The sequence below is a fragment of the Urocampus carinirostris genome, chromosome 11, assembly GCF_059441175.1.
Source record: "Urocampus carinirostris isolate Australia breed hairy pipefish chromosome 11, RoL_Ucar_1.0, whole genome shotgun sequence".
NCBI classification, from domain to species: Eukaryota; Metazoa; Chordata; class Actinopteri; order Syngnathiformes; family Syngnathidae; genus Urocampus; species Urocampus carinirostris.
The window spans coordinates 18098126-18118388 of record NC_142359.1 but is presented as its reverse complement, the minus strand read 5'-3'; the positions used below and the strand labels follow the sequence as shown (position 1 = coordinate 18118388).

Genomic DNA, 20263 nt, shown 5'->3' with positions numbered 1-20263 from the left:
AATCGGATTTGGCATGCTAAAGATTAGATTTGCGTGAGCCTAATTTTTATCTCCAATTCATATATACGAGAGTATCGCCCTCTCTCACTATTTCTCTTTTTATCTCTTTAGTTTCTTGAGTTTTCTCTTTCTCTCTCTCTTCCTCCCATTTCCTCTCACTCTCCATCTCGCTCTCTTTCACTCTCCCTGTCTCCCTTTTTCTCTTTCTTTGTTCCTCTTTGCCTCTTTCTCTCTGTCTTTTTACCTTCTTTTGCTCTCTCTTCCTTTTTTCCTTTTCCCTCCCTCTTGCTTTCCCCTTCACTCTTTGTCCCTTTCTCCATTCTCTCCTTCTCTCTTTCCATTTCTCTTTGGATTTCTTTCTTTCGTTCTCTTTCTTCCTCCTCTCTCACTATTTCCCTATTTATCTCTTTTTGTTTCTTACATTCTCTTTCTCTCTCACTTTTCTCTTTATTTCTCTTTCTCCCTTCCTCTCTTTCTTTGTCCCACCCTCTCTTTTGTTCTCTCACTCTCTTTCTCCTATTTCTTTCTCTCCTTTCCTTTTTCTCTCTCTTTTCTCTCTTTCTCCCCTTGTCTTGTTCTCTCCTTCTCTTCTCTCTCATTCTCTCTTTCTATTTCTCTTTGGATTTCTTTTTCTCTCTTTCTTTCCCCCTCTCTCAATATTTCTCTTGATCTCTTTTGTTTCTCGCATTTTCTCTCTCTTCACTCTCTCCCTTTCTGCCTTTTTTTCTTTCTTTGTCCCACCCTTTCCCTTTTTTATCTCCCTCTTTCTCTTATTTCTTTCTCTCTCTTTTTCTTTCTCTCTAATATACTAGTCCGGCCCCAGAGAGGATGCTTTGTCTATCGTGTGGCCCCCGAGTTAAAATGGGATTTAGAGTCAGTAAAATACGGTAAGAGTCCCACTCTTCATTGCTGTGTTATTTTGAGAATGTCTCCTCCAAATTTCGCCAACTTCTGCGCACAAGTGTGAATGACACACGTGCAAATCTTTGAAGGTGTCATTGTGCAGGCCCACTTTTGGTGCCATCAGCCAATGGGCTGCAGCCTCCTGACACGGGCAGCTGACTTATTATTGTTTTAGGTGCGCGTCCCCTCACTTATGGGCGTCTTCTTATTCACTGGATGGACATCCGTCTTCTGCTGGACTTTGAGGGACGGACACTTACGCAACTGCATCCCCTTGACGCGAGAACATGTGGGAAGAGAACTTTGACAAGGAGCAGTAAGTCACTATTCTGCAAGTGTTATTTTTGATGAAGGAACAAAAAATGGGCCTATCGAATTGTGCGTGGCTGCGAAAACCGGGTTCAAAAATGTGTCCGAGAGCCACAGGGTGGAGACCTAGAGAATTTTTCTCATTTGTTCTTAAGAATAAATGTACATGCAGATATTTTATATTTTATTTTATATTTGTCTTCAATTTGATTAGTCCCATCAAATTCGTTTTGAAACGTTTATTAAATTTGTTGTGTCTAGTGTGTAGTATTTTGTATTTCTGTAGTATTACTGTAGCAGTATTTTTGCATTTTTTTCTCGAGTGGTATCACTGTAATAATTTTAAGTATTTCTTTAGTATTATTTTTGTACTCCTACTGTAATTATACTTCTGTAGTTGTACTCCTGAAGTCGTATTTTTATATTATGCAGTAGTATTACTGTGGTAGTATTGTTGTAGCATTACGGTAGCAATATTTTTGTAATTTTTCTGGAGTGATATCACTGTAATAATTTTAAGTATTCCTTTAGTAGTATTTTTGGACTATTACTGTAGTTATACTTCTATAGTTGTATTCCTGAAGTCATATTTTTGTATAACACAGTAGTATTACTGTGGTGGTATTGTTGTAGTATTACAGTAGCAGTATTTTTGTAATTTTTCTGGAGTGGTATCACTGTAATAATTTAAAGTATTTCTTTAGTAGTATTTTTGGACTATTACTGTAGTTATACTTCTACAGTTGTACTCCTGAAGTCGTATTTTTATATAATACAGTAGTATTACTGTGGTAGTATTGTTGTAGTATAACGGTAGCAGTATTTTTGTAATTTTTCTGGAGTGGTATCACTGTAATAATTTTAAGTATTCCTTTAGCAGTATTTTTGGACTATTACTGTAGTTATACTTCTATAGTTGTACTCCTGAAGTCGTATTTTTATATAATACAGTAGTATTACTGTGGTAGTATTGTTGTAGTATTACAGTAGCAGTGTTTTTGTAATTTTTGTGGAGTGGTATCACTGTAATAATTTTAAGTATTTATTTAGTAGTATTTTTGGACTATTACTGTAATTATACTTCCGTAGTTGTACTCCTGAAGTCGTATTTTTATATAATACAGTAGTATTACTGTGGTAGTATTGTTGTAGTATTACAGTAGCAATATTTTTGTAATTTTTCTGGAGTGATATCACTGTAATAATTTTAATTATTTATTTAGTAGTATTTTTGGACTATTACTGTAATTATACTTCTATAGTTGTACTCCTGAAGTCGTATTTTTATATAACACAGTAGTATTACTGTGGTAGTATTGTTGTAGTATTACAGTAGCAGTATTTTTGTAATTTTTTTATACTTCTGTAGTTTTACTCCTAAAGTCGTATTTTTATATTATACAGTAGTATTACTGTGGTAGTATTGTTGTAGTATGTCTGAAGCATCACTTTTTTTCGTCTTAAAATTAAAGTGAAATAAAGTCCCTGATTTTAAGAACTCAGTTTGATATCTCTTTTCATAGTAATTTGGTAGTATATTTGTTGTATTTCTGTAGTATTACTGTGGTAGGAGTTTGCAGTATCATAGTAGCAGTATTTTTGTAAGTTTTCTGTAGTAGTATCACAGTAATAGTTTTAAATATTTCTATCGTAGTATTTTTGGACTGTTACCGTAGTTGTATTTCTCTCATTGTATAACTGCAGTACTATTTTGTACTTTTACTGCAATCCTCTTTTTTTTACTATATCTGTAGCTGTATTGCTAAAATATTTTTTTGTATGTCTGCAGCGGTATTTTTGTTCCATTACTATAGTCATATTTCTGAAGTCGTATTTTTGTATAATAGTATTACTGCGGTAGTATTGTTGTAGTATGTCTGGCGCATCAATTTTTTCTTCTTAAAATTAAAGCGAAATATTGTCCCTGATTTTAAGATCTAAATTTGATATCTATTTTTATAGTAATTTTCTAGTATATTTGTTGTATTTCTGTAGTATTACTGTAGTGGTATAATTGTAGTATTACTGAAGTATTTTTTAGCATTTCTGTAGTAATATTTTTTGAATATTATTGTAGTCATATTTGTATAGTCGTATTCCTGTAGTTGTATTTCTGTATTTGTATTTTTTGTATAATAGTATTTCTGTACGTTTTTTTAGTATTACTGCAGCAGTATTTTGTAGTTTTACTGTAGTCATATTTTTTTCATATTTCTGTAATAGTATTGCTGTAATATGTTTTTGTATGTCTGCAGTGATATATTGGTACTATTACTGTCGTCATATTTGTGTGTATATTTGTATTTCTGAAGTCGTATTTTTCTATTATAGTAATTATGTAGTAGTATCGCTGTAGTATGTCTGAAGCAATAGTTTTTCTTTTTGAAATTAGAGCAAAATAATGTATCAGGTCCCTGATTTCAAGAACTAAATTTGATATTTTGTTTTAGAATAATTTGCTTGTAAAATTGTAATATCTCTGTAGGATTACTGTCGTAGTATATTAATAGTATTACTGTAGTATTGTTTTGTGTTTCTGTAGTAACATTTATGGACTATTACTGTAGTTATATTTCTGTAGTTTTATTCCTGTAGTCGTATTTCTGTAATAGTATTCTTTGTATTATCATATCACTGTAGTAGTATTTTCTAGTATTCTTTTTTTCAAAATTAAAGTTTACTAATATATTTGGTCCCTGTTTTTAAGCATTAAATTATTTCAATGTTGTAGTATATTCATAGTATTTTGTTGTTTTTCTGAGGTATTATTTTTGGGGTATTGTAGTATTTCTTTAGATTTTTTTTATCATTACTGCATTTATGTTTTTGTAGTATTTCTGTGGTAGTATTGCTGTAGTATTTTGTTTAGTATTTCTGTAGTTGTATTTTCATGGGATTTTTGTAATATTGCTTTTTTCTTTTCAATATTACAAAACAAAAACGAAGGCTGTGACCCGTAACATCAGTCCTCGAGAAAGCTCTCGGCTTACCCAATCAGATTCCGAGTTGCCTGAGAACCAGCTAGAGGGCTTTAAAGATGGCACTGGTTTCACAAGCTATGATTGGCTAGGGGGTTGGTAATCCACCAAAGTGATCGTTCCAACGGCCGTTAAACTTGAAGAGACTGAGCGCACACGGAGTATTGTTGTGTTGATTCAATTGCGAAAGGTTGGAAAACTCTTGAAGGGATGAAGCCTTTCACAAGCGGGAAAGGGTTTTGTCCGCCACTTTCAGCCTATAAGTAAGCTCTCAAGTCCGAGCCCAAGCCTGACCTGATCCAAAATTAGAGCCTGGTTGGTATGTTGGGGTCTGGCTGAGCTTCTCTCTCGACAACTTTTTTGTTCTATCATTATTCACCCGTCATTGTTCTTGGATTTCGTTACAATACACAGGCTTTACGTGTCTCGCTTCTGCACGCCCATTTTTTGGGCCCTTTGGGTATCCCCCCTTCCACTCACACATAAAATCCACGGTGTCTACTAAACTTTTTACTTATCAGTTTTCGCTCATCAACTTTAAGATGCGTGCTCACGGGGGGGGGGAAATTAATAAAAAAAACTCTTAACGGAGTTCTTAAAACCTTCTGTTCCGGTTTAAGGATATGAGTTCCTTTGTTTGTGTGTATCTGCATGTGGACCAGCGATGTGGGCCAGAACTTGGACTACTCGCCCGTGTCTTGGCGAGAGTACTACGAGCAGATGGAGGACGTGACTGTGACACACGCCGACGGCCGAGACGTCTTCAGGGTTTACAAAGCGGGGCAGGAGGGCCCCCTGCTGGTCCTTCTACACGGCGGCGGACACTCGGGACTGTCTTGGGCCGTCTTCACTGTGAGTGGTACCCCAGGCTGGTACAAGAACTCAACGGAAAGTAATAGTAGTTCTGTGTCTTTTTAGTAAAGATTTTCAACTTAGAGCCAACTAATATTACTAAAATTACAACAATAAACACGTAAGATAGGTAACAACTAGCAGGGGTTTTAGGTACCACTTTGTTCTCTAAAACCAATACAAATACAACTCCTCTTCGGGGTGAGGTTGGGGGTCAGCCATAAGCAGCTCCTTAGCGGTGCATTTTCAAAAATGTTTGATAAAGGAAAATCGTGTTGTTTGTGAAGAGCGACAAATATGACACATACATTGCATTATAATAACCTATGATGTAATTACTATGTTATTATGATGTTATTACCAGGTAGTAGTTATTAAAATAGGCATAGTCGAGTAAAGGTAAATTTATCTTCAAAACAGGTATGAACATTTCTTTTAAAATTAATTTTCTTTCTTTCTTTATTTCTTTCTTTCCATCTTTCCCTCGTTCTTTCTTTATTTTTGTTTTATTCTTTCTTTATTTCCTTCTTTTGTTCCTTCCCTTTTTCCTCTTTGTTCATTTATTTATTTTTCTTTCTTGCTTGCTTCCCTTCTTTCCATTTTCCCATCTTTCCTTCCTTTTTTTCTTTTCTTTCTTTTTTCTTTCTTTCTTTTTTCTTTCTTTCTTGCTTTCATTCTTTCTTGCTTTCCATCTTTCATTCTTTCCTGCTTTCTTTCTTGCCTTCTTTTTTTGCTTTCTTTCTTTTTTTTCCTGCTCCTTCTTCCATTTTTCCTACTTTATTTGTTTTTCTTTTAATCTTTCTTTCTTTCTCTCTCTCTATGTATTTTTGTTATTTCTTTCTTTCAGTGCTTCTTAACTCCTTCTTTTTGTCTTCTCTTTCCTTATCTCTTTCTTCATTTACCTCTTTCTTTCTATGCTTATTTTTTTCTTTCTCTCTTTCCGTCTTTCTTTCCATCATGAAACAATTTCAATTAGCAGTAATGAAAATGTTTTGTCATACTCGTTATGTCTACTGAATACCTTACAATCTAATCGAGGTCATACCTGTCATTGCTCCCCTTAATGAGGGCCTGCATGTATTTGGAGGTTTCTCTTCCTCAACTCAGGCGATCCCTCCAAGAGAAGAGAAGAGAAACCTCCAAAACCATGCAGGACAAGCGGCCCTTCGGGACCCGGGTGCCCAGGTCTATCCTCAGACACGCAGTACATGCGGCCCCTCAGGACCCGGGTTGCCCGACTCTGCACTAGAAGGACACAGAAAAATTAGTTGCAAGGACTCTATTGTTGGACTTTTCTACCCAGACAGCCATCGCCAGCAGAGTGACCTGCCAAGTTCTCGCAATGGACCTGAGGGGACACGGTGAGTCTCATGCCGGCTCCAATGCTAAAGCCTTTATTTCCAGACTTGAAATACCGTAAATTCCGGACCACAATCTGCTCCTTTTTTTTCTACATTTTAAACTCGACGACTTTTACTATGTTGCGGCCGGCAGGAAAACCTCAAGCTGCTCTTTTCCACAACGCACCTGTTTTAAATACGACACAGCAGTGGAAACATTTATGACACCCTTTTAGAGGAGAACTTAGTCGATGATTATTCATATGCAGTGGTACCTCTACTTCTTGACATTCGAAAGTTTCAGATAGCAAAGTAAAATATTGCCTCTAGTCACAAGGTCAAAAGTACAGTAGAGTACGTGCTGCTAGTGCCCACTCCCAAAGTTTCCCGAACGTAAAGAAACTGGCTCTCGCTTAAAATCATCATGCGTGCTCCCAGCATGCTCTTCGTATCACCGTCACAGTTAAGAGTTTAGGTACGAGGAGGACGAGGGTTTATGGCAAGATGGTGGAGGAGCACGCAGCCATCATTCAATCAGCCCAAACTAAAGACATTTTAGCAAAATTCTATGAAGTGTGCCCGACGGATTGTCAAAAGCCGGCAAAAGCAGACGTCATTGGATCATTTTTTCAAGAGACGCCAAACAAAAATGTAAAATTGTATTATTTCCTTTACTCTTTGTTTTCTCTTTACACCATGTACCTCTCGTTCTACGTTTATTGTGCGATAATCTATTTTTTCTATGTGTTTATTTCATGTTCTGATTCTCTTTTATAATTCATTATAAAAATATATTATACTGTACTTTTGCCTGGCTTGGAACGGATTAGCGCATTTACATTCAAAATAGAATAGAATAGAATGTACCTTTATTGTCATTGTTACAACATGGGTTGAAAATATTGTGACAACAAAATTGGGCGTGGCACTCTAGTTCCACGTTTTACAGTGAGGATAAAGAAAACAAAGAAGATAAAGGATAACGGAGCTATTCCCAGAACAAATTTGATTCGTAAGTGGAGGTACCACTGTAATGGGTAACAGAAACAAAACAGGAGGTTCAACAATAGTACATACTCACAATTTTTCACCCACAAAACAAGTCTTTAATTTATAGATCCGAATTAAACAGCAGCAAAAAAAACGTTACACTTCTCCATCTGTATCACCGGCGTCAATGTCAGGTGGCTGAAGTTTCCTTTAATCCTCTAGGAACGATAACAAGTAAATGCAATTTGGTCAGGTACCGCGACAACCAACAAAAACAACACAAAGACTTCTACGTCTTTGTTACTATTTGGCACTTTTCTCCAAAGTACGGTTGCTCCATCGTCTAGAAACATAGGGCTTACATTTTACCTGACAAAGACCTGACTCGCGTTTTCTTTGGGTGCAGTAGTAAATATGTGCTTGTCTTTGTAGTCTGGGATTTACGGTATTTGTCATAAAACCAAAGTGATCATCTGTTGAATCCTTGATTGATTGTCCTTCTGTCAAGGTGACACTCTGGTCCGCCAATCGGACGACTTCTCAACTCAAACCATGTCAAGGTGACACACCAAAGTTTTCATAGTAGAGAAAAAACAACCACATAACATAAATACAAACTAAAAATCACTGCTAATGAGATGTTCTGCACCGCTACCAGTGACGTCGCCGACGTGGTCCGGGCCTGCCATGGAGAGATCCCACCGCCTGTGGTCCTTATAGGTCACGGCGTAGGCGGTGCAATTGCCGTGCACGTGTCTAGCAACGCGCTGATGCCAACCGCCGTTGGACTCGTGGTCATCGACGTTGTGGAGGGTGAGGGTGTCGATTGCTTGTCATAGTTAACCTTTATTGTGATCCCCAGGGGTGGGAGGATCGATTGAAATATTGATATTAACGATACTGAGCAAGTACTTGGTTTGGATTAATACTGTTTTCCTGGGATCGTTACATGGCCTGCTGCTGCATCCTGGCTGCCAGCCAGAACGGAAGGCCAAATCCACGTACCCTTCCCTACCAGAAATGTCTGAGGCAAACAAGAAGCCCAGAACACTGCCCAATTTTTATTTCAACAACAGATAAGAAAAATGCAGGGTGCAATTGGTATGCTGAAGCAGTCTGCTACTGTGGCAGCACCACAAGTTTACATAAACACGTGAAAAAAGGCCATTTCAGAGAGCAACGAGCTACAACCAAAGTGTAATCATGTTGCTGTTCCTGAACAAAACCTGTAAATCTGTTGTTACCACGGCAACACAGCCAATGGAAGACAATTGACACTTGACATTCCTGACTTTAGTTTTAAAAAAATGGTGCAATGGGAGGTATTTGTTTTCTAGCTGAAATTGTTATACAGCAGGGGTCGCCGTCCTTTTTCAAGCTGAGAGCTACTTCTTGTTGCTAATTAGAGCCAATGGCACCCAGTTTGATGTGCATCTATGGAATAACAACTTATGCTATTACTATGTTGTTACTATGTTAAAAAAAGTTAATTAGTGAAAGTAGGTGGTTAAATAGACTCAGTCAACCACTAAAAACGATGTATATTTTTAATAGAAAATCACACTGACTAAGCACTGATGGGCTAGGTTCAGAACCTAGTTAAACAGCATTTCTATTTTTAGCTGCATTGCTGCTTTTCTAGTTTAACTCGCTTGACTTTTGTTCAAAAACAGTTGTAATAGAAATATGTCGACTTTTATACTGTTAAAGTATAAAAGTTATCATTTTTTATTAAAAGTTATTTAATAAAAAATGATACATTTTTAGTGCGTAAACCTTTGTGCTGCGTTGATCGTGATTATAAACTAAATCAAGGGGGCAACGGTTCAGTGATTCGATGATTAGACATTTTCAAGCAAAAAGTATCGGTATCTGATCGGTATCGATCGATACTAACGTGTATTTTCTATGATGGGGTCGATAACAGTTTTCCCAGTATCACCCACCCCAAATGATTGTACCCAAAATTATTAACACATCGCATTTCCATAAATTTACTCGATACGTGTATTGTGGAAACATATATTGGAGAGGGATAGGTGCCACCAGGACCCACTTGCGGCAGTAGCTCAGGGGGTAGAGCGCTCGTCTTGGGATCAAGGGATCCCAGTTCGAATCCCGGCTCGTCCGTGTTACATGTCGAAGTGTCCTTGGGTAAGACACTGAACCCCTAACACCCCCAATAAGCAGGTTAGCGCCTTACATGGCTGCAAGGCCGCTATTGGGAAATGTGGAGCACATTGTAAAGCGCTCGGGGAAGTCATTGACTTGAAAAGCGCTATATAAATGTAGATCATTTTATTGCGTACGTTTCTCTCAGTTTTATTGGGAAGAAGGAAAAGGATTGCACACATGATCTGGTGATCGCTGGTCGCGGAAAGCAGGTCGCTCTGAACGTGGAAGTGGCACTTCCGTGGGGAGCGATGGTGGAAAAAACAGGTCACTAGCCGGGACAGGGGAGCAAAAAACGTGGTCGGGATCAGCAACGAGTCGAAAGCCAGGAGAGAAGAGTAGACGTGGTCAAGACCAAAAAACAGGTCGAAGCTGGGAAACAGACGGGAGCCAAAACAGGAGCGAGTCAGGGTCGAAAAGCTTGCCTATAGTAAACTGAGGTTCGCAGACTGACTGACAACAGGTCACAGATAGACGAGGGTTTGAGTAGTGACCGGGAGCCAATCGGAGTCCGAGGCAGTTGGCGCCAAAGGAGCGGGCACAGGTGAAGCATATCGGTAATCATGACAGTACTTGCCCAAGACACACCACATGAAACGGGAAACGGGGCCCCTACCACCCTAGAGGTTAGGGGATCCAACCAACCAACCATCTGTACTGTATGGCTTGCATGAAATACATGTCCTGTCTACAATTTGTCCGCCAATCCTGAAACGGTTGCGGCAGGAAGTGCGATGGAGGCGCTACACAGCATACAGAATTTCCTCAAGGGTAGGCCGAAGTCCTTCAAATCTTTGGACCACGCCATCGAGTGGAGGTAAGATAACCAGCTACGGAACTGGCTGAAGACCCCCTCCTATTGAGATGTTTTCATTCCATTCTCTTTTAGCGTGAAAAGCGGACAAATCCGGAACCTGGAGTCCGCCAGAGTGTCGATGGTCGGTCAGATCAAAAGGTTGGTTTTGATCATTTGCTAGAGCGACTTCGCCCCCGGATGCCGGCAAGATTGTGGCTGTGTCAGGTGCGAGCCAGAGGAGGCGGACACCCTGGAGGGAGCCGGTCCAGTCAGGGACGAAGCGGTCGAGGACCGGAACGAGGAGTTCTACGACCGCAGCTATGTTGACGAAGACGGGAACGCCGCTAAGGAGGCCAGCGGTGGCGAGGGGCAGGTAGGATGCGCTTCATTATTTGTCATCGTGGCGAGGAGACCAACGCAGGGGTGTCAAACTCATTTTAACTCTGGGGCCACACGATAGAACAAACATTCTCTCGGGGACCGGACTAGTAGATTAGCGAGAAAGAATGTGAGAAACAAAAGATATACAAAGAGAGAGAGAGAGAGCTGAGAAAGCGAGAGAGAGAGAGAGAGAGAGAGAGAGAAGGAAAGAGAGCAGGAGAGAGAGCAGAAGAGAGAGCAGGAGAAAGAGCAAGAGAGCGAGCAGGAGAGAGAGCAGAAGAGAGAGCAGGAGAGAGAGCAAGAGAACGAGCAGGAGAGAGAGAGCAAAAGAGAGCGAGAGCAAGAGAGAGAGCAAGAGAGAGAGCGTGAGCGAGCAGCAGAGAGCAGGAGAGGGAGCGAGATCAGGAGAGAGAGAGCGCGAGAGCGAGCAGGGGAGAGAGCAGGGGAGAGAGAATGACAGCGAGCAAGAGAGAAAGCAGGAGAGCGAGCAAGAGAGAGCGAGAGAGAGAGCAGGATAGAGCAGGAGAGAGCAGGAGAGAGAGAGCAAGAGAGAGCAAGAGCAAGCAAGAGCGCGAGAGCGAGGGAGCGAGAGAGCGAGCGAGAGGGGGGAGCAAGAGAGAGAGGGGGGAGCGGGAAAGCGAGAGAGGGGGAAAGCAAGAGAGAGAGAGAGAGTGAGAGAGAGAGAGATTATGAGGAACAGAGAAAAGGAGACAATAGAGTGAAAGAGAGAGGAAAAGTGAGAGAAAAGGGAGGAAGAGCGTGAGAGAGACGGAAATAAATACAAGTACAGCGTTTGTGAGATGCACCTGGCTTTGGCATCATCAAGTGATCACATTTCAACCTGCAGCTCGTTTTTCTCTTGCGCTTCTCTGGGCGTCGTCTCGCCGGCCCGCGGGCCTCCTTTTTGACACCCCTGGTCTAACGTGTCCACAGAGCATCTACAAATGGCGAATAGACCTTTCAAAGTCTGAGAAATACTGGGACGGCTGGTTTCGAGGAACATCCAATCTATTTTTGGGTTGCAACCTGCCTAAACTCCTCCTGTTGGCGTCAATTGACCGACTGGACCGAGACCTGACCATTGGTCAAATGCAAGGTAAGACCATACCTGTCAACCTGTATGTTTTTGCCGTACAAAGTACATTCATTATGCATTTTAAGAAGTGTACAACGTACAAGAAAATCTGTACGGAAAAACGCAAATTTGTCAATCATGGGTACCATGCGGTGTACACCGACTATCACAAAACAGCAAATCAATCAAGTCAAACGAGTTGGCCGCGGAAGCCTCTATCTCGGTATCGTTTTTTTTCGTTGCAAACGAAGCGAGCGGTTTGATGCTACTGTGCGCATGCATCTGCCGCCTCGGATTTCATATGGTCGTTATGTAGGGAAAGGAAGTCCGTCTCTTTTTAGAGAACCGGCTTTTTTGGCTCAACTCATGAAAGAGAGCCGGCTCTCAAACGGCTCACTTGCTTTGATGCATTATATTAGATTTTTCTTGAAGTTCTGTAGTTTTTTTGTAGTGTTACGGTAGTTTTATTTTTGTACTGTTTTCATAGTATTTGTCAAGTATTTTTATGTTGCATTTCATAGTAGTTTTTTATTATGTCTCTAGTACTTTTGTTGTAATTCAGAAGTAGATTTTTGTTGGATATCTTTAGTATTTTGTATTATACCAGTAGTGTTATGATTATGACATTTTTGTAGTATTACCGAAGTATATTTATTTTAGTATTTTTGAACTATCTTGGTTGTATTTTGTAGTATTTCCATATAAGAATCTTTTCTGTAGTATTTTTGCAGTTCAGTGTTACTGTAGTTTTATTTTCTTTAGTATTTTTGTAGTATTTCTAAAGTCATTTTACGTGGTATTTCCTTAGTAGTATTTTTTTAGTACTTCTGTAATACTTTTGCTGTATTTCAAAAGTAATTTTTATGTTGTATAGCTGTAGTATTTTCGTAGTGTTTTGTATTATTACAGTAGTTTTATTATTATAGTCTTTTTGTAGTATTTTTTGTTACTATTTTTGTACTATCTCTGTTGTATTTTGTAGTATTTCCATATAAAAATGGTTGTAGTATATCTGTAGTATTTTTGTTGTACAGTGTTACTGTAGCTTTATTTTTGTGTTATTTTTCTAATATTTCCATAGGAGAATTTTTGTAGTATTGTTATAGGTGTAATTTGAAGTACTTCTGTTACAAACCTCGTGTAGTAGTATTTTTGACGTTATATTTATGTAGTAGCTTTTTATATTCTAGTATTATGTATTCGTATTTTTTGTATTTCAGTTGAAGTACATTTAATGTGTTTCAAAAGCATTATTTTAGTAGTATTTTCGTACAATATTTGTAGTATTTCCATAGTAATATATTTGGAGTAAATTATTATTTAGCAGTATTTTGAAATATAGTATTACTGTAGAAATACTTTTGTATTGTAGTAATTCTATACAATGTTTTTATCTTCAGAATGAAATGAAATGATCTGCATTTATATAGCGCTTTTCAAGTCAAGACTTCCCAAAAAACAAAATCATCGATAAGGTCCCGGTTTTAAGCACTATATTTGATATTTAGTTTTGTAGTTATTGTGTAGTATTTTTGTTGTATTTTTGTAGAAGTATTTTGGAGTGGACACTCAAAGTGATAATAGGGAACGACAATTCTAACTACTCTTGGGGGCCCCCTAGTGGTGGCGGGGCCCTAAGCAGCCGTTCAGCTCTCTTATGCCTTGAGCCGTCTCTGCAAATAAACAAAGCCCTGTTGTAGAGTTACTCTTTTGTTGGAAGGATTTCCATAGTGATACCTTCTCTAAAGGCACCTGCCAATGACAGTCAGTGAGACCCTCTGCTGTAATTGACAGCTCATCCGTGCTTATATTGGGTCCCTTAACCACTAGAGTCTTAGGGGCCCATTCCCTGTGGTGTGTCTTAGGGAAGTACAGTCTGGGGCGCCCACCACTCTCCGTTACATAGATTGAGTAAATACGTTTTTTTGTACTTTGTTGCCTTCCTCTTCTCTATTTTACATGTTGTCTCCTCGTCCGTCTGCAGGTAAATTTATGATGCAGGTGCTGCCCCCCTGTGGACATGCAGTGCAAGAAAACCAGCCGGAAAAAGTAAGAAATAGCGGCACAAGTGATGTTTTAAAAGGCTTAAATGTGAAATATTGGTTAGATTCCTTTAGAGGAGCAAACCTTTGGTTCTTTGGTGGGTTGGTGGGTTGGATGGATGGATGGATGGATGGATGGATGGATGGATGGATGGATGGATGGATGGATGGATGGATGGATGGATGGATGGATGGATGGATGGATGGATGGATGGATGGATGGATGGATAGACCGGTGGGTGGATGGATGGTTTGATGGATTGAGGGATGGATTGATAGTTTGATGGATTGTTTGAAAGATGGTTTGATGGATGGATGGATGGATGGATGGATGGATGGATGGATGGATGGATGGATGGATGGATGGATGGATGATGGACGGATGGATGGATAGATGGATGGATGGATGGATGGACGGATGGATGGATGGATGGATGGATGGATGGATGGATGGATGGATGGATGGATGGATGGATGGATGGATGGATGGATGGATGGATGGATGGATAGACTGGTGGGTGGATGGATGGTTTGATGGATTGAGGGATGGATTGATAGTTTGATGGATTGTTTGAAAGATGGTTTGATGGATGGATGGATGGATGAATGGATAGATGAATGGATGGATGGATGGATGGATGGATGGATGGATGGATGGATGGATGGATGGATGGATGGATGGATGGATGGATGGATGGATGGATGGATGGATGGATGGATGGATAGATGGATGGATGGATGGATGGATGGATGGATGGATGGATGGATGGATGGATGGATGGATGGACGGATGGATGGATAGATGGGTTGATTGATAGATTAATTGATGGATTGATGGATTGATGGATTGATGGATTGATGGATTGATGGATTGATGGATTGGTGGATTGATGGGTTGATTGAAAGATCAATTGATGTATGGATGGATTGAAGGATTGACAGATGTATGGGTTGATATATTGTTGGATTGATGGATTGACAGATGGATGGAAGGTATGATTGATGGAAGGATTGATGGGTTGATTGATAGTTTGATTGATGGGTGGGTTGATGGTTTGATGGATGGATGGATGGATGGGTTTATTGATGGATTGATGGGTTGATTGATGATCTAACCTTCCTCGTGCATTCATTCTCTAGTTAGCTATTTGGCCACATTCAGCGCGACCCCAAATGTTGTAGGAGATACCGTCTGGGAAAATTCTCCCCTCCTAAGTTTTGAGTTGGCTTGGCCCACCACCATTCTTCTATTCTGTAGCGGTAAAATTAACAACGAACAGCGCGAATGATATAAGTCAGATGCGATGGAGGGTAGAAACGTGCTAGTTTGAGTCAAAAAAACATGAGAAGAAAAAAAATACACCTCAAACGAAGGAATATTATAATTAATTTCACTCATTTTGTGTCCCCAGGGGGTGTGCTGTGCTTGGGTTTGTAGAATTAGGCAGTTCGGTAGCTTCTCTTACTCAAATAAGCAATTAGGGAAGCTGTCAGACAACTTGGAATGACTTGGTGGTTGGCTCGCAGCCCGACAGTGCCATGGTCCAGGGTTCAATTCCAGCTATCGCAGCCTCCTCGTATAGAGTTTGCATGTTCTCCCTGTGCCTGCACGAGTTTTCTCTGGGCATTCAGGTTTCCTCCTACATTTGAAAACCATTCGTGTCAGGTTGATTGCTTGGTTCAAATTGTCCCTAGGTGTGAATGAGAGTGGGTTATCTGTTTCTGTGTGCAACCATTGTGTAAATAAGCGGCATGGAAAATGAATGAAAGACTCAGATATTTTTAAGGCGGCGGAGAAGACCTTGCAGGCCCTCACAGCCCACCACTGAATCATAATTATTGTGTTGTGTATGAAGGTTGCTGACGCCGTGGCTTCGTTCCTGTTGCGACACAAGTTTGCGGAAGCCAAAAGAGAGAGGTAAGGTACCAACGGAAAGAAGAAAGGAAACATAATTCTGATCACAAATTGCAACAGACTGTTTTTGTTCCATTCTCTTCCCAGTACAAATTCTTCTCAGAGCACCGGTAAGTGCGCTTTCACCCTTTTACCTTGAAATGTCACAAACTTCAAATAACAACAAATACATTGTTTCTTTCAGAATAGCAAAACGACCGGAAGATAATGGATGGCGCTGCAGTGCTTCAAAAACATACAAACCTCGCTTTCATCTTTGATGTGGAGAAACCAGTTAACATTGATTTATAGGTTAAACACATTAAAACACATTAAAATAAGCTTTGTGGCCATGTTTTTTATGTGCATGTTGTTGTCTACGATATGGGTGTGCGGTACTTGGAATTTTTTTATCAATTCCGATACAAGTAAATACATGATAGTATTGATCGATATCTTGAGTTAGTTTATATTTACGATAAACAAGATCCAAAGATTTTAGCTGCTAAAAAAGTTTCATCCTATATTAAATATTTACAATTCAAAATGTAATAGTACAATAAATATGTATCTATATTACTATAAAAATTGTTCCAGAAAAGCCAAGCGAGTCAGATAAAAAAGCAGCACAGACTATTACAGACTACAGAATATTATTACACCATCCCCTGATCTAAAACCTACATGAGGGCAAGGAAAAACTCAAAAGCTCTTTCATCAAAACACAGCAATATTGATTTAAATATTGTATTAAGCAAAAATACATCGAATACAGGGCAGCACGGAGGCGCAGTGGTTAGCGCGTGTGCGGCACAGTTCTAAGGTCTTGGGAACCTCCTCTGTGGGTTCAAATCCACCGAACTTACTGTGCGGAGTTTGTATGTTCTCCCCGTGCTTGCGTGGGTTTCCTCCCACATTCCAAAGACATGCATTTCAGGTGGATTGGCCGGTCCAAATTGTCCCTGGTTGTGAATGAGCGAGCGAGTTGTCTGTCCCTGTGTGCCCTGCGATTGGCTGGCAACCAGTTCAGGGTGTCCCCTGTCCCCTTCCCACTGATTGCTGGGATGGGCTCCAGCACCCCCGCGACCCTACTGAGGATAAGCGGTGCAGCTAATGAGATGAGATGACATCGAATACATGTGCATTTTTTAAAAGACACGTGTTAGTTTACATTTGCATTTATTCGACATAGCATGAGCCTCACCTCCCTTTTTGTTGCTATGGGTACCGAAAAACAAGAAAACAACCTTTTTTTTTCTTATTTTCTTTGTTTTTTTTTCTAATTCAGAAAACATTTATATTTTTTAAGCTTTTTCCAAGCACAGTAACGAAAATACAAATACAGACGCTCCCCTACTTACGACCATTCGACTTACGTAAAACGGTAGATACGAAAAAATGTCGAAAAATGTCCGTGTAAGTTAGATTTTGTATTCTGTGCACCTTTATCCAAGTACAGGACATTAGTGTAGTGCTTCTTTCCGCCACTACCGGCGTGTGGCCCTGTGAGAGGTCACCCAGCATCCACCCCAAAGAAGAAATCCGGCTGCTACTTCCTTGTTCGTGTGTAAACATACTACCAGTACTGTATCTCCAGCGCGCTAAGAACTTTGACATTTTTATTGTTTAATATCTGGTGCATCCATTCAATATGGTTGATGTAAAGTGGAAAGAGGCGGGCCTTTTCATTTGAAATGAAAGTGGAATAAGAAAGCTTAATGCGGTTGAGAAAATGGTCGGAACACTTTTTTTTGGCCATTTTTCACCATGGAGGAGGACCTTTTGAAGCGCATCTTCCAAAAGTAAGTTAAACTCAACTTCATTTTTCTTTATAGAGCATATTTTATGAACTCTTTATTTTAGCACAAAATACAGGTTACTTATCAAGCCTTAAACATACTTATGTAAACCTTAAACATACAAAATATAGCACTGAAGCAACTTACGAACAAATTCAACTTGCGAGCGATCGTTCGGAACGTCAATCTCATTCGTAATTAGGGCGTCTGTATAACAATGTCAACAATACTTTCAAATGCAATGTTTTTAAAAATAAAGTTAGAAAGTTGAACGAGTCTAGATAATATTATCCAAAAAACGCTAACAAACCATAAAAAAATGTTCAGTTCACTTTTTACGTGAACAGTCTACGACAAAATGCTCGGTTTGCTTTTTGGGGGCATTTTTCATGTCCAGGGTAACCTACCTGAACGGCTTCATAGCTCAAGTTATCTCCCTTTCCCTTGGGTGGACAGACAGACAGAGATACAGTATATAGTTAGATCTCAAACAAAAATATGATTACCGTCATTATTTAGCTCGGGATTGCATTTTTTTCAGTTACTCCGTGATTAATGTGTTAATTTATATAGTGTATCTCTTTATGTATTTCTTCATATAGCAGGATTGATACTACATCAATCCATTATCTGCACCGCTTATCCTCAGTAGGGTCGCAGGGTGCTGGAGCCCATCCCAGCTATCTTTGGGCAGTGGGCAGGGGAAACCCTGAACTGGTTGCCAGCCAATCGCACGGCACACAAAGACAGACAATTCACTCGCTCATTAACACCTAGGGACAATTTGGACCGGCCAATTCACCTAACATGCATGTCTTTGGAATGTGAGAAGAAACCGGAGTGCCCGGAGAAAATCAACGCAAGCAAGGGGAGAACATGCAAACTCCACACAGGAGGTTCAATCTCATGACCTCAGAACTGTGCCGCAAACACGCTAAGCACTGCGCCGCTGTGCTGCCCTGATTGATCCTCCGTAATTAAAATGCAAGGGATTGAAGATTATGAGGCAAATATTTGTAGTCCTCTTATTTTGGGTTAAACTCTGGTCCACTTGTCAACGTGTCCCATGGCACATTGACAAGTGGACCAGTTTCTCAGCCAAACAAATGAAGACCACGTGACAGGTTACAACACAACAGAGACAAGTTTAATTTTAGAACAGCATTCACAAAAGTAAAGCAGCCATAACAAATCCGTCGTCGTCACCGTACGCACGATACAGCCAACAAGCTCTGCACCGAGTTCAAGTGCTCAAATAAATGGACCACAAGCTTTGACGACAACAAATAATAACTTGCGTCTCACAGCTCCCGATAAAACATCAAGCTTAATTGCAGCAATCAATCTTTCTGGGAAATGTCTTAATAACCCGCAACCAACATTGAGAAAGGAGAGTGTAAAATGTCTTTGAAATGTCATATACAAAGAATGGCATCGTGGATTCACTTTGCAAAACCAAAGGTGCCTAAAATATTTCCGGCCCGCTAAAGTAGGTACAATGTGTCGGTTGATTTTTGGCATAAATACAGGGATTAAAGCTGCTCTGTGTGAGATATTTTAACCCACTGTGCACTCCCTTCTTCACGTACAAACTAAGCACATGACGTGGCAGTGTCTGAAATGAAATGAAATTTCAGTCTAAATTCAGTCTGATAAATATGGATGAGAGCAGAGAGCTACTTTGAGTTACTTATTCATGCAAACTTGGGCATTCCTGTCCCAGGGCCGAATATCCTGCGTGATTTTGGAGGTTTCTCTTCTTTTAACTTAGGTCATAGAAATTATCAGCTTGTGAGCAAGCTAATAGTTTTAAATCACCTGTATTGGAGCAGAGGAACCTCATAAACCAGGCAGGATGTGTGGCCCTCAGAGTCTGTATTAATGCACAGGGATGCTGGTTCAATTTACATTTTCAAAATAATGTATTGCATAGGGTTAAATAGACTCAACCACCATGATAACACAACCCATTTTCACAGCCCATATGCTTCTCAGGTGTTCTTAAAGGACAACTTGGTGCCCGCGGGCACCACGTTAGAGACCCCTGGTCTAGAGGAGAACAGCTAAGGAGTCAAAAACGTTGAAAAAAAAAAATGATGGTCAGGGTTGGGACTAACACTTTAGAAAGGTAAGCGTTCCTGGAACGCAATTACTTTTCTCGATAATACGGTAACGCGTTACAATTTTGTAACTCAACAGTCTTTAGCTACAACATAGTGTGTTACTACGCGACTCAAGCAGATTTTTGAAATACAACGTCCTCAGATTGCTGATAGTTCCTCATTCGCTCATGGTGTAACAAAACCCTTAATCTGCCAACGTTAACATGGTTGGGTATGTTTATATATACCTACAAAGTACAATTAGATAGTTACAGTGATGCCGTCTCAACCACAGAGTACAAGGGCGCTAAATTTCTCCTAATGGTAATATTCTCCCTATTGTTCATACTCGCATCTAACATGTACTCACAACTATAAAATGACATACTGAAATCAAAGGGTCAATTTATATGGGCATACTTGTTTGTGTGTCACCAGGAGCAAATGGTTGTTCGCGTCTTGGAAGGGGGTGTGCCTTATACAGGAACAACGAAATCATTGAGGCAAAATGAACAAATGACATACAGTAAAAGTGGGCTGGATTTCGCTTTTGTATGTGTAAAATTATTTTAGCAATACACCATGCCTGGAGAAAATAAGAAAATGTCTTGGACAGTACCTAGAAATGGA

General features: G+C 39.9%; 1 protein-coding gene across 2 annotated transcripts; it reads left to right on the top strand.

Moving 5' to 3' along the window:
* The first annotated feature begins 1120 nt into the window (after nucleotides 1–1120).
* LOC148356608 (protein phosphatase methylesterase 1-like) lies at nucleotides 1121–16061 on the top strand. Of its 2 annotated transcripts, none has more exons than XM_088347451.1 (13): nucleotides 1121–1221; nucleotides 4846–5042; nucleotides 6346–6403; nucleotides 7881–7932; nucleotides 8031–8185; nucleotides 10271–10361; nucleotides 10434–10499; nucleotides 10566–10713; nucleotides 11655–11817; nucleotides 13781–13845; nucleotides 15695–15756; nucleotides 15841–15863; nucleotides 15938–16061. In XM_088347451.1, the coding sequence occupies exons 1-13, from the start codon at nucleotides 1191–1193 to the stop codon at nucleotides 15940–15942; spliced, it is 1116 nt and encodes a 371-aa protein (XP_088203577.1). In that variant the 5' UTR covers nucleotides 1121–1190; the 3' UTR covers nucleotides 15943–16061. The 2 variants fall into 2 exon arrangements, with proteins under 2 accessions (XP_088203577.1, XP_088203578.1); XM_088347452.1 differs by having other exon boundaries at nucleotides 1127–1219; nucleotides 4853–5042; nucleotides 15938–16059.
* Nucleotides 16062–20263: the final 4202 nt, after the last annotated feature.

What these genes read in the sequence shown, in the direction of transcription:
- LOC148356608 (XM_088347451.1), top strand. Translation starts at nt 1,191, where the DNA reads ATGTGGGAAGAGAACTTTGACAAGGAGCAGT. An exon ending in AATGGACCTGAGGGGACACG is followed by an intron (nt 6,404 to 7,880) that starts GTGAGTCTCATG and finishes CCTTCTGTCAAG; the next exon opens with GTGACACTCTGGTCCGCCAA. An exon ending in GCGGAAGCCAAAAGAGAGAG is followed by an intron (nt 15,757 to 15,840) that starts GTAAGGTACCAA and finishes TTCTCTTCCCAG; the next exon opens with TACAAATTCTTCTCAGAGCA.